General features: G+C 38.1%; 1 protein-coding gene across 2 annotated transcripts in view; it reads right to left on the bottom strand.

Moving 5' to 3' along the window:
* The window catches only part of KDM5B (lysine demethylase 5B), a 72,417-nt gene that overhangs the window by 34,062 nt on the left and 25,447 nt on the right, over nucleotides 1–12,908 (bottom strand). The window contains exons 2-5 of one of the 2 annotated variants that reach the window (XM_036754546.1): nucleotides 9,831–9,908; nucleotides 4,505–4,627; nucleotides 2,972–3,142; nucleotides 1,544–1,600 (exon numbers count right to left, since the gene is read on the bottom strand). In XM_036754546.1, the coding sequence (XP_036610441.1) occupies nucleotides 1,544–1,600; nucleotides 2,972–3,142; nucleotides 4,505–4,627; nucleotides 9,831–9,908 (429 nt within the window). The remainder of the gene's footprint in view (nucleotides 1–1,543; nucleotides 1,601–2,971; nucleotides 3,143–4,504; nucleotides 4,628–9,830; nucleotides 9,909–12,908) is intronic. The other variant, XM_036754547.1, reaches the window with a different exon arrangement.

The following is a 12,908-nucleotide window of genomic DNA, read 5'->3' on the forward strand; positions in this document are numbered from 1 at the left end:
ATCTGGGAGTGATTAAAAAAATTAATCCCACATGATATTATTGAAGTTTGGCACCACAAATGATGGACACAGAAGTTCAGGTACTAAACAGAGAGACTATCTCTATCTTTTGCCACAAAGTCTCTATGAACAGGAATTCTGTTTGGAGCCTACTTTGTTCCAGAGTAACAGGACTGTCCAAATATGAAGGTGAAAAAAAAGTCCACCACATATTTATTTCACTTCAAAATATTGCTTAAAAGCACTTTTATCTGTTTCGTACCTGATACCATCAAATGCTGAGTCTAATTTTAATTTTATTGGGGAAAGAGGACACAAGGGTGATAAGGTAAATAGATTCTCTCAAGGATGTCTCTTAGAGAACAAGCTATGGTTAGACAAGCTTGGTACACAATCCCCACATTATTTTTCTAGTGTAATCTCTGCCCCCACCCCTAGGCCCCCAATAAGTGTTAGCCCAGCAGTTCTCTACTACGGCAACTCCATCAGGCATAATTTTTTTAATCTATTTTTTAACTCCCCTTTTCCTATCAATCTAATGCATTGAAAGCTTCTACTCCACTCATTCTAATATTCCTTAAGAATACTTAAGCAATACAAATTTAAACCCAAAACACAGATTAAGACTGAGACCAAATACAATTTAAATAATTCCATTTCCCCAAGCCAGCAAGCATTCCTCCTTTTTGGGTGGGAAAATAACATGCTCGCAAGAGTTGGTGCCACCAAATTTGCAGGAAATTTTAGAAGGATGCTAAATACATGAACCATCCTGAGAAGAGAATAACTTGTCTTCTGAGTTTTTTCTTACTGCCCTTGTTCAGAGTGGCTAGAGACAATTTGGGAATTAATAATGTCAAAAGCTGTAACCCGGATCAATGAAGTTCTGGAAGGGCAAAAAGCCCCAGAGGCCTCACCCACCACACAAGTAAAGCCTATTTCAGCTACTAGATGAAAACAAAGTGACAGCAATCCACAGAAGGCCAATACCCTAACAAGAAAAGGGTGAGGAACTTGAAAAAAAATCCACCTATTTCCTTCCTCTGGTAGTTTTTTCTCTGATACCACTATAGATCCCCGTCAAACTTTAAGGGACTTGGCTGAGAGGAAGTTCACTTGTAGCCTGAAGTACTTTGCTGCTCTAGCCTGGAAAGAGAAGTTAAAAGCACACATATCCAAAAAAATCCAAAATCAACATCCTCCCCAAAAACAAAACCACCAAGGCCCCAGTCCTGGTTAAAGCAGCAAGGAAAATGAAAAACTGGAAACCAGCACAGGACCCACAGGACCTACCTGTGAGGCACTGCTGACTAGGGTGGACAGAGTATCAAAAGTCAAAGCAAAAGAAATAAACACGAAGCACTACAACACATACACAATGAAAGAGGAAAATAAACCACATTTGTTTGTTTAGAAAGCCAAATGAAGCCTGCACATCCGGCACATCAGAATGGGGGCAATGATAACAACAGTGCAGAAGAGACAGCTTTCAGGCACGGCAGATTTAAAACAAAAACAGCACAACAATAAAAAGGAAACGTACCTTTTCCAGAACGCCATGATCCACTAAACACATCAGTTTGGAACATATGTCAGGTGCCTATTGCAAGAGAGAGCTTGGAAAGTTACACTTAACAAAAAGTGGGGCCACAAAATCGAGGTTACAAGCAGCCCAAGTGTGTCTCCTGCCTTTGTTGCTGTTTCCTTCCACACTGACCAGGCTCTAAGTTGGGGCCTGACCCGATGGGTCAAGCAAGGGCCGCATCTCCACGTACTGGCTACCTGATTCATGAAGCACCGAGGTTTGATCCTATACTATCTGAGCCAGAGAGGTTCCTCAAACAACACAATCCTGCATAGAGTACAAGAGCCAACTCTTGAAAAATTAAAATCTATACAATTTTTAATTGTGTGAATTCACTGGTTCATACTGAGAAACTGGTATAAAGAAAAAGAATTAACATACAATTCTGCCCCATTTCATCCAATGTTTATTCTTACAAAACCACTGACATAACACATCTGAAACATTCAGACCTATCAGTTTATTATTCACTTACATTCTGTTGTTTCTGAAAATGAGATTGCTACATTAATTGGATCACGCTTTGTTGTTATATAAAGCACTCAAAACTGAGAACTTGCAAGACTCAAGCATTAAAGACTTAAATACTCATGTCCATATAAAGTCACCTTTCTTACCTTCTTCATAAGATTGACTTATTACCAAACCTTATTACTACATCCTTGAAAACACATAAAAGCAACTGTGGATAACAGAATTTCCACATTTCTTCTTAAATCAGAGACTTTTAAAAAGTTGTTCTGTTTTATAAAGCCTAAAATCTGCTCTCTTGATCAGGCTTTAAAATTATGATTAGGAGAATATAACAAACATCAACAGAAACAAAGCTTTTCCTCTCTTAAAATAAGTTACCTTGTCAAGAAAGACAACGTACTCAAGATAAAAAATATGAAGATCTTCCATCCTGCTACTGATCTCCACCTCCTGAAAAATCTCAAGAAAAGCCCATCTAACAAGAGAATGAGTGGGCAGGTATTTCTTAGGCTGTACTTCATGAAACGACAACCAGGAACACAAAAGTATAACAGGTTTGAGGTAAAAACCACAAGATGTCATTGAACAGCAAGTGTGAGACAAAAAGGCACATTGATTCAACAACTCATTTGGTGAAAGATGCTTCCCTTAGTTACTAACAAATTTCAACCTGACAACCTAAGATAACTATCCCAGATTTTGTACAGTCTAAAAGAGAAAATCATACATAATGCTATACTTAATCAAAGAAGTTCACTGCTGAAAATATAAAATATTGATATTCTGAACAAAATCTTTGAAAAAAACAGTTCAAAGCCATCTCTCTATTACCATCTCTTACCCTTCCTCCAAGGAAAACAACCAGGAACAAGGAAAACTAAAACCAGATTTCAACTACCAACCAATACTCACCAGCAGACTAGCTCCAGACTGGAATAGGTTGTAGGGATAAAGGATTCGCTCATAATGTGCTCGAATATGTGAGCCCACAGCTTTGCCTGGAGCAAATCCCATCTTGGTGGCAATTTTGGTCCATTTTCTCTCTTTGCAGACAACATCAAATCCACCTTCTTCTGCAACTAACTATTAAATAAAAAGAAATATATTCATCAGTCAAGTGTCAGATACCAAGAACAAAATGTTCTTAACATCTGGTAAATTTCTAAAAAGTACATTATCATGTCTGCATAAATCACCAAAATTTAAGAACTTAATTTTCATTTTCCATAGTATGGAAAATAAACCTTCCTTTCCACGCTATGTATTACAATGAATGTATAAGCATAAAACTAAGTAAGAGGTTTCCAAGGAATGTTTCCTTGTATCAGTTTAAACTGGTTGAAGTGGGTGCTTTCAACAAGGACCCACCTTGCCAATGAGAGAGAGTCCAGAAAGGGCTCTACATTAGCTCACAAGTTAGAACAGAGCTAGTTAGGAGAGTAAGGTGTGCTGGTCATTTACAGATGGATCTGGGCTTATCTAGGATAAGATTCCAGTGCTCTGTACTACAAAGTTTGCTATATTTAGCTTCCTTCCTTTTAGTGGCTAGTAAAGTTATTTTCAGAAAGCCTAATAGTTATCCTATGTGAACTAAGGGATAAGTAGTAACATCCAGGAGACTAGAGAATCTTGGTTAAGTGGAGTTAGTTCTCCCCAGTAGGTAATTATTACCATCAACATACTGAAAGACTAAAGAAAATTCCCAAGTAGTTCTGGGGACTTTGCAACCAGTCCTCTCCTACCTAGAGTTATTCCTCTTCATTTACTGAAAGCAGTAAAAGAAAAAAAAATTGACAGTGAGGTTGGAGAGGGGGAACAAAAGAGGACTCACAGCTCGAATTACCGATTCCATAACATTTATAAGGGCCTAGTAGGTATGATGAATGGGTCCCTGTTGACAAAGAGCATACATGTGTGTGTATCCTCTCCCTACTTAGGAACTGGCAATACAAAGAAAAGTAAGTAGGGTACACGTAGGAGAAGCTGCATCAGTACTGAAGAGCTAGCCCACAAGGACGGAACCAAAGCTGGGATAAGTCACAAAAAGACAAATTTTGGCTTGGTATCAGGAAAAATTTCCTAACACTTAGAGCTGTATAAAAGTAAAATTGGCTGCCTCAAAAATCGGTGGGTTCCTTGTCCATAGAAGTGTTCAAGAAGAAACTGGAAAACCATTTGTCAATTTTATTAAGAGTGGAGATTACTTCTGTCTATAAGTTAGACAAAATAACTTCTAAAGTCCCTCCCAACTCTCCTTTCCACCTATCCAAATGTCCTGATCTAATGCCTAAGACATCCTGCATTGAAATTAGCTCATTCGGAATAAAGCTATTTTCTTTTAAGAAGGTAAAAGACCCACAGGAAACACAATTTACCAGTACACTTCAGACTAAAAATAGAATACTACTCAATTAATTTTTAAAACATTTAAACAAACTCCCTTACCCTATTAAGCTGAAATAAATCCAATATCTTCCTTTCAACATGTGGAATTTTTAAAGTACATCCTTGGAGCTCCCAAAACTTTGCAATCTGGTCCAGAAAATTCAGTTTTACCCGAGTTTGAGCCTAGAAGACAAAGACAAAGAATTATGCTATAACTTAATTTGGCTCCAAAAATTAACCAAAGTTCATATACAGAAATAATTATGCTCCTTTCACTTACACCACACAGAGTTTCCAAATATTTTGAAAAATATACTTAAGTATTCACATATGGCTTACCATTTGTGAAAGTGGCTTGCAAGGAATAGAACTAGACTTTTATAGTATATACCTAAACCATACCATAGACAGCTTAAAGTAGGGTTGACCAAAATGACCACATGAGGCTGGCCTACAAGCATAGAAATTTACATATATGCTTTCGTAAACGAAGCCGAGCCACTGCAGAGCTCTCACTAAAACAGCAAATGAAAATATATTGTCTATTGTTTCAATAAAAACCTAAGGTTAGGCAGCCCTGGCTTAAATCATAGTATATCCTACATTATAGGTCAACAGGGAAAACTTTTTAAAACTATTATTTCTGTTCTATAAAGTGATAATTCACTTGAAAAATCCTATGCTATGAAAACAAGTGCTGAAGAGTTGTTTCGTTTAAAAGAAATATAAAATAGATGCTATCCAGAATAGGAGGTGATTTAAAGTTACTTCAGGAGGTTAAATTTTAGCCTTCCTAATGGCCTGATTTAGTTTTTCTCTTAAATTTAAATGTCAACATTAAACTTCCCCAGCTTGGGTCACCTTTCAACCAAGTATGTTAAAATCCTGCTCTCTGAAAGCAAATATTTACTGAGTTAACATTTATTAAGCTCCTATTGAAAAGAATACCATGACATGATCCTTGCCCTCAAGAAACTCACAAAACTAGCCGGGGTGATAGAACAAGCACAAAAATAAACCCATTGTGTGAAGAGGCCAGAAGTGTAAAACACTTTCAGAAGAGCTAATACAGTAGGAAGAAAGAACTGACTCCAGAATCAGAGATACTGGGTTCAAATCCCATGCTTACTACTGATGTTATTTTCATTTAAATCATGTTTTAAAATAGACAGCTGGCTTTTGGGGTCCCGTCCAGGTCTATGTCTATTATCCTTTGATTGTACGATCCTGTGCACTTATGTTTATTATGACTTTGGTTTTCAAAGCACCTATACATCCATTAATTCACTGCAGTCTTACAGTGAGGTAGGTAGGGCAGGGAGTATATTCCCATTTTCTTACTGGAGAAAAGCCTAAGAGAGAGAAATGCATTTGCTCAAGTTCACACAACGAAATTGGGACTCTTGAACCCAAGCCCAGTCTATGTTCTAAAACTTGGCTCTTTATAGCCTAGAAATCTTTCTCCCTAAGTGATACCCTAAGGCTGTGAAATTACTTAAAAAAAAAAAAAAAGGCTGAATTAGGGGCAGCTAGGTGGTGCAGTGAGTAGAGCACCGGCCCTGGAGTCAGGAGGACCTGAGGTCAAATCCGGCCTCAGACACTTGACACGTGTACTACCTGTGTAACCTTGGGCAAGTCACTTAACCCCAACTGCCCTGCCAAAAAACAAAAATTAAAAAAAAATCAAAAAGGCTGAATTATTTAAGAGTAGAGGGAAACTGAAGAGTTTTAGCCTTTTAACACACCACTTCCAACATCAAAACTTACACAACTTCTTAAAACCTATACTTGGTTTTAGATTCTAAATTCTTGTAATTCAATATAAAAATCAAATGTTCCTTGAAGTTAACTTCAACCATCCAAGTCAAGCTGTCCATCAGAAAGTCATTCTTAATTGCTAGCCCTGCCTACTCTGCTTTAGACTCCTGGTATCTTAGGTTCCCATGGATTTCCCAAAACTACCCTCATTCCGAAGTGATACAACATTTTTTTATTTGTAAATTTGTATATCTGGTAGAGCATTATTTCAATAGGCAATGGGAGATGTAAGACTGGATACTGAGGCAGGATGTGTAGCTCTGAGAGCCATCTGCACAAATTCATGAGTTGATGAGATTACCAAGAAAGAGTGCAGCAAGGAACACTTAACCTGTGGTCCATGAACTCCTTTTATATTTTGAATACTGTTATTTCAGTTAATTAGTTTTATGCATTTAAAAACATTATTCTGAGGAGTACACAGGTCTCAACAGACTGCCAAAGAGTACAATACATGCAAAAGAAGGTTAAAAATCCTTAGCATAGAGGAATCAGACTGTCTGGGCTAGAGCTCTGGGGAACAGCCAGAGGGACTGTGATAGAAGACTGGGGACAGAATAAACCAAGATAAAGTGTCTAGGAGGACAAAGGTGGTCAACAGTGTCAGTTGTGGCTGATATGCCAAGAAGGATTAAGAAATGAGCATCCAATTTAGCAGTAAGAGATCACTGTTTAACCTAGGAGAAAGCAATTTCAGTTGAGTGATGAAAAGAATGAGTGTAGAAAGCTTTTTCAAAGATGAAGCCTTTTTAAGACTTGGGGAGACTCAGGTATGTTTGAAAGCAGTAGGAAAGGCAGGAACAAGCTGAAGAGGAGAGAGGATGGAAAGATAAGAGAGACAGATGCAGAGAGAGGGAGACATGAAAAGGAAGGAGAGGTCATTTCTGCGAGATAGTGAGGGGGATGGAGTAGGAGTTGATGTCAAAGTGTTTTGAGATGAAGAAAATGGGAGGAAAGGAAGTTCACACATTGAATAGTCTCAATTTCCTCAGCAAAATAGAGACAAGGTCCTCAGCTGAGAGTGGAGGTAGAGATGTGGGAAGCTTGAGAAGGGAAGTCAAAGTTTGGGATCACCTCCATGGGAGGGAGAGATAGAGATCAATTAAAAAGGAATAAAGGACTCCCTGGTGGCAGTGAGGAAGTTGAGTTTGATTGATATAAATTTGTCATGTGACCCACCAGGACACTTGTGGGTCTTCCTCTAGACTGATTCAGTAGCTAATGAGTAGGAATGTAAGCAGTGGATAATGGGAGTAATCCACAGCTGATGCTTAGGGCAAGTACAGACTGATGAGAAGGGCCAGGGGACAAGGGATTCAAGAGCAGAGAACAAGGCATGGTTGAAATGGTTAACTGTTAGGTTAAGGCTGGAGGGGGAGGAATGTGAAGTCAGAGCTAGGGTAATAGTCTGAAAAAGTACAGAGGGGCAGTGATGAGAGGTCTCAATGAGAAAGAAAAACAGGTTAAGGAAGTAGTGCAAAATGGGGAGAGATGCAATCATACATTATGAAAAGACAGGAAAATGTCAGAATATTTCATTAGGGAAGTGAAATACTTATGGGCCAAGGTGAAATCTAGAGTGGCTGATGAAGCCGGGTCAATGGCATTTTGAGGAAGCTGAGGAATTAAGACATTAGGGAGTTTGAGAGAGCATCTAAGTAGATATTAAACTTCTCTAGTATAAGAACTAAAGTTAGGGAGGAGAGGAAGATGGTGAACAAGGTACTGAACTCCTTGAAAGGAGGGAAAAAATTGTTCAATGAAAAAATGCTCTAAATCACTTTTATTGTCGTGTTCAGTCACAGTGTCTGACTCTTGCTGACCTCATTTGGGATTTTCTTGGCAAAGATATTAGAGTACTTTATCATTCCCTTCTCCAGTTCATATTACAGATTGGGAAACTGAGGCAAACCAGATCACTAGAGAAATGTAAATTAAAATTCTGAGGTTCCAGCTCACATTCAACAAAATCGACGAAAAAGGAAAAGGATAAATATTGAAAGATACTGCAAGGAAACATGCACATTAATGTACTGTTGGTGGATCTGTGAATTGCTCTATCCACTCTGGAAGGCAATATGGAACTATGCCTTTAGGTCCTAAGTTGTGCATGCCCTTTAACGTATTGATACCCTACTGAGGAGACCAAAGAAAGAAGAAAAGGTACAATAGGTATAAAAATATTCATTGCAGCTCTTCTGGTAGTAGCAAAGAACTGGAAATTAAGGGGGTGTCATCAACTGTGGAACGGCCAAACAAATTTTGGCTTTGCATTTAAGTAAGAAATTAAGAAAGTTGCAGAGAAACCCCTAAGCCTTATATGGACCAGGCAGAGCGCAATGAGTAAAAACAGCAGAACTACGGATACTATACCATCAACATTGTAAAACTGGTGAAATACTTAACTCTGATCAATGCAATGACCAATCAAGATTCCAAAAGAATGATAATTGAAAGTGCTGCCCATCTGGACTTGATACAGAATGAGACACATTTTTAGAAAAGGCCAATGTACAGATTTGTTTTGCTTAATTTTGTAAGGGAATGAGGTGAAAAGTGTGGGAGGGAAGGGGAGAGAAAGTTGGGATGGAGAGAAAATGAAAAATGTTTAGAAAAAAATTAAAAGAAATATGGAGAGACCTATATGAAATGATGTAGAGGAAAAGAAAATAAATGCTTGTTAATTATGACAGATAGATACAGATAGATGAATGAAATGAAATTTTTAAGAAGAGAGAAAGGAGGGAAAATAATCTGGGGGTCAATACACTACGGCTCCCATAATTCAGATTGGGCAGAAACCTTTGATTAAGTGGGCTTCAAAAGAGAAGAGGTTGCTGAGTAAAGAAGATTAAGGCAGAGTCTGGAAGTAAAAATGGCAATCAAATATAATTCCAACTCCTCCTCTAGGACCAGAGTGTTGAGAGAGAAGGTGTATTTCCTGAGGAAGAAAAAACCTAGAGTTGGATGTCAGAGGACATCCAAGTCTCTATGAAGGCTGACAGAAGGGATGTTAGAGAAAAAGGTCCAGGATGAATCCCAGAAAGCACAGCAGAGGAGTTCTTAACAGAGTTAGGCGGAACCAGTTTGGGTAAGGAAAGAGAAGAGATACTAAAGAGTTCTTTTTTATCCCCCTAAAGGGTTGGTGATTAAGAACAGAGATAGGGAAAGAAGCAAGAAAAAGTCATGGGGTAGCAGTGGTAGAAGACTGCAAAGCAGGCTTGCTCTTTCAAACTAGGCTGCCAGTAGAAGGGGGTGGGGGATTGGGAGGGGAGAGCAATAGGATATGGTGAGTGTTGGGTCATCCCCTTGGAGGGCAGAGGTCTCTGGTCAACAGCCAAGTCAGAATCAAGGTTCAGATGGGGCCTACTGCATGTAGGTGCTCTTCTTCCTTCTTTGAGGTGGTTGATTTTATAAAATCAGGTTCAATACACAAGACTGATACTCAAACAACTCACACCATAATACTGTTTCTAGAAATTAATTCATATTCAACCAAAAGACCATAATGGTTACAAGTCTTGGAATAGTACAGGCAATTAGAATATAATAATATTCATGACCTCACCTCTAATTCATTCAGTCTCTGGATTCGAGGGGTAAAATGAAGTTTATCAACATCACATGCAAATGGTGGTTGCCAGGCCTAAAAGAGAAAAGAAAGCAATTAGAAGATGACAAGTCATCAAGCTGAATTTTCAAAAGTCACACCTAGCACAAAAAGGACTCTATAGAAAGGAGGGGGAGGGGAGGAAGAGACTGCCCATTCTTATTACAGCTATACAGCTATACAGTTAGCCCTTTCACATCGCTACTTTCCCCATAGAGTCAACCCAAAAAATTAAATGGGAATTTTTGGGAAGTTTCACAGAAGCCATAGATGATGCAGAAAAAAGTTTGGGAACTCAGAAATGCACAAGATGTATGTATAGTATCATATAATATCAAGAAAAAGGAGAAGAAAATCTGCAAAAGCAGAAGACTTCTTCTCTGGCATGAAGGGACAGACAAGCAATTTTAGGTATCCACAACACCTAAAGATAGGGATAAGGAAGGGATAACTATCTACAGAAGTTACATTTCTGGCAAGTGTACTGTAAACTGACTTTTGGATATTCTTTATTACCACTGACAGCATAAAGTTAAAAAGGAAAGTGTTTCCAAAAAATAAAAATCAACTTACAAATAAGGTAAATCTTAAAACACACTATATAACCACATACACCCCCAGCAAAAAAAAGCAAGCTTTCCCGAAAGACTACTGACACCACTCACGGAAGTCTGCGAAGCAAGAACATAAATTGGTAGGATTATTTCTTATTGGGCCCAGGAGTTGCAAAGAAAATCAGTGCAAGCCCAAGAAATCAGTAGGAACAGACTGACAAAAAAAAGAAAAATGCTGGAGGATTTATGGGGGAAAAAAAACAGGGACACTATTACACTGTTGGTGGAGCTGTGGACTGGTTTACCCATTCTGAAAAACAATCTATTACTATGCCCAAAAAGCTATTAAACTGTGCATATTTTGTGACCCAGCAATATAGCCATTAGTTCTATTACCCAAAAAGATCAAAGAGGAAAAGGACCCATGCATACAAAAATATCAGTATCAATTCTTTTTGTGGTGGCAAAGAAATGGAAGCTGGGGAGAAACCCATAAATTGGGGAATGGCTGAAAATTATGAGATGTAATACTATTATGTTGTAAGAAATAATAATAATCTGCTGCCTCCTACCCTTCCCTTCCAGTTTTACATCCCCTCTAGATGCTATACACTCACCACTCTTTTTACCTCTGCCCCCCACCCCACCCCAATTGGTACACATCTTTAAAATCCAACTCAAACATCATCTAAAAAATGAGGCCACCTACTACTGAGACCTTTCTCTAACCACACAGCGCAACACTCAACCTGCACTCCGTGAGCTTCAAGCATTCAAGGAACTATTTTCAAAATATTTCAAGGACAAAATAGCAAAAACAATGTGAAGTATCATGGACAGCATTTTAACCATAAACAGGAAACTGAAAAAGACATCATAGCACTACCAACCCACATCTCTGTTAAAAACATTCCCACTTTTATAGTCTATGCACAAGAGTAACCTAGATCAAAACATGAAAAGGCATTTCATGAGTAATTTTCTGAAGAGTATACCCTCATAGTCAAAGAAGTGACTAACAGGTGTATTGCATAAGACTCTACAGCTCTGATAATAAAAAATCATTTGAATCCCTACAGCAGTCTTTAAATGTCCTTCCCCAAGTGTCTCTCATTCAGATGGGGATCATACTATTTTTTTAAGAGTCTCAGGTCTCCCCCTCTTGGCCAGGCAGAAAGGCAGGGACTACTCAAGAGCTGATTTCATTATTGTTCAGCACAAGAGCTTTGACTTGGGCCAGTTTGAACATCCTCAGGCAATCTAATTATCCCCACCCTGCCAGCCACCCTGTGACTCCCTCCACTCACAGTGTTGATATATGTTACTGTAGACAGACACCCAATCAACTTAGCCCATTGCAGCTTAGAATACTTAAGTGCAAGAGATTTGCCCGCTTCAGTATCCCCCGAAACTGAGATTGCAGGCATGTGAGATCAAGCCAGGCTAGATCACATAAATTGTTATGATAAATAGATATAACTCTGCCTAGAGTTCCTCAGAATATAGACAACTGGAACCAAAACTGTTGACTGAGTCTTTCTGCACAAAGGTAGTCAGCTCTGTGAGATACTGCATGTCAGTTTCCAAGGACAGATGGACAGATGCTAAGCACTGCAGAAATACTTACAGAAGATTATCTTTCCAAAGATAAATCACAGCAAACTTTATCAACATTCCTCCTAATCAAGTGGGAGAGCAACAAGACAGTGGTCACTCAGTTTTAAGTTGCCCATTGACTGAAAAAATCCTTAAAGGCTACCACCTTAGGCTAAAGTAAAGGTGTTGTTGGCAGTTTGCTTTGGTGACACAGTGCCATGATTTCTGGATAATCAAGGGCTTCACAGTAGGGAAGACAAGACTCAAACTCTTACAACTGGAAAATTTGAACTGGAGAAAATAGTTCATAAATAACAGTCAAGTAGGAAGAAGTTAATATTTATATACATTTTTCAGGTTTCTCATTTGTAATCAACACAGTAATTCATAAAACACATGCACATCTAAAAGAGTTAACTTGAATACACATTAAGTATTCAACAATAACAGAAATTTCTAAGTTCCATGCAGCAAAACCAATCTCCCTAAATTAAGATGTTCATTAATTTCATGTTTTTAAAAAAATTTCCTTATATGAAAACTGACAGGATTAGTATGTGAATTCTTCAAGTCATGAGAATCAAAGTCCAGACTGATATTGTAATCTTCCTATAATTATATTTCAGCTGTTTTCAATATTTTGTTTTTAAAATGTTTAAAATAAAAGTTAGCACTTTATAATCTAAGAACCCAGCTGTTTTTCTCAACAAGTATATGTATTCCTTAGGAAAGCAATTAAGTAGGGAACTGGGACTTTAAAATCCTCCAGAGAGATTTGAACAATCAAGTAAATATTTTCTTCATGCCCAGCACTCCTGAAGTACATAGCAACAGCAACTTGCAAAATGAAAATGAGATTTAGAAAACAGTAGAAACTTAAAAATTG

Source organism: Trichosurus vulpecula, chromosome 4 (genome assembly GCF_011100635.1).
Source record: "Trichosurus vulpecula isolate mTriVul1 chromosome 4, mTriVul1.pri, whole genome shotgun sequence".
Classification (NCBI taxonomy): Eukaryota; Metazoa; Chordata; class Mammalia; order Diprotodontia; family Phalangeridae; genus Trichosurus; species Trichosurus vulpecula.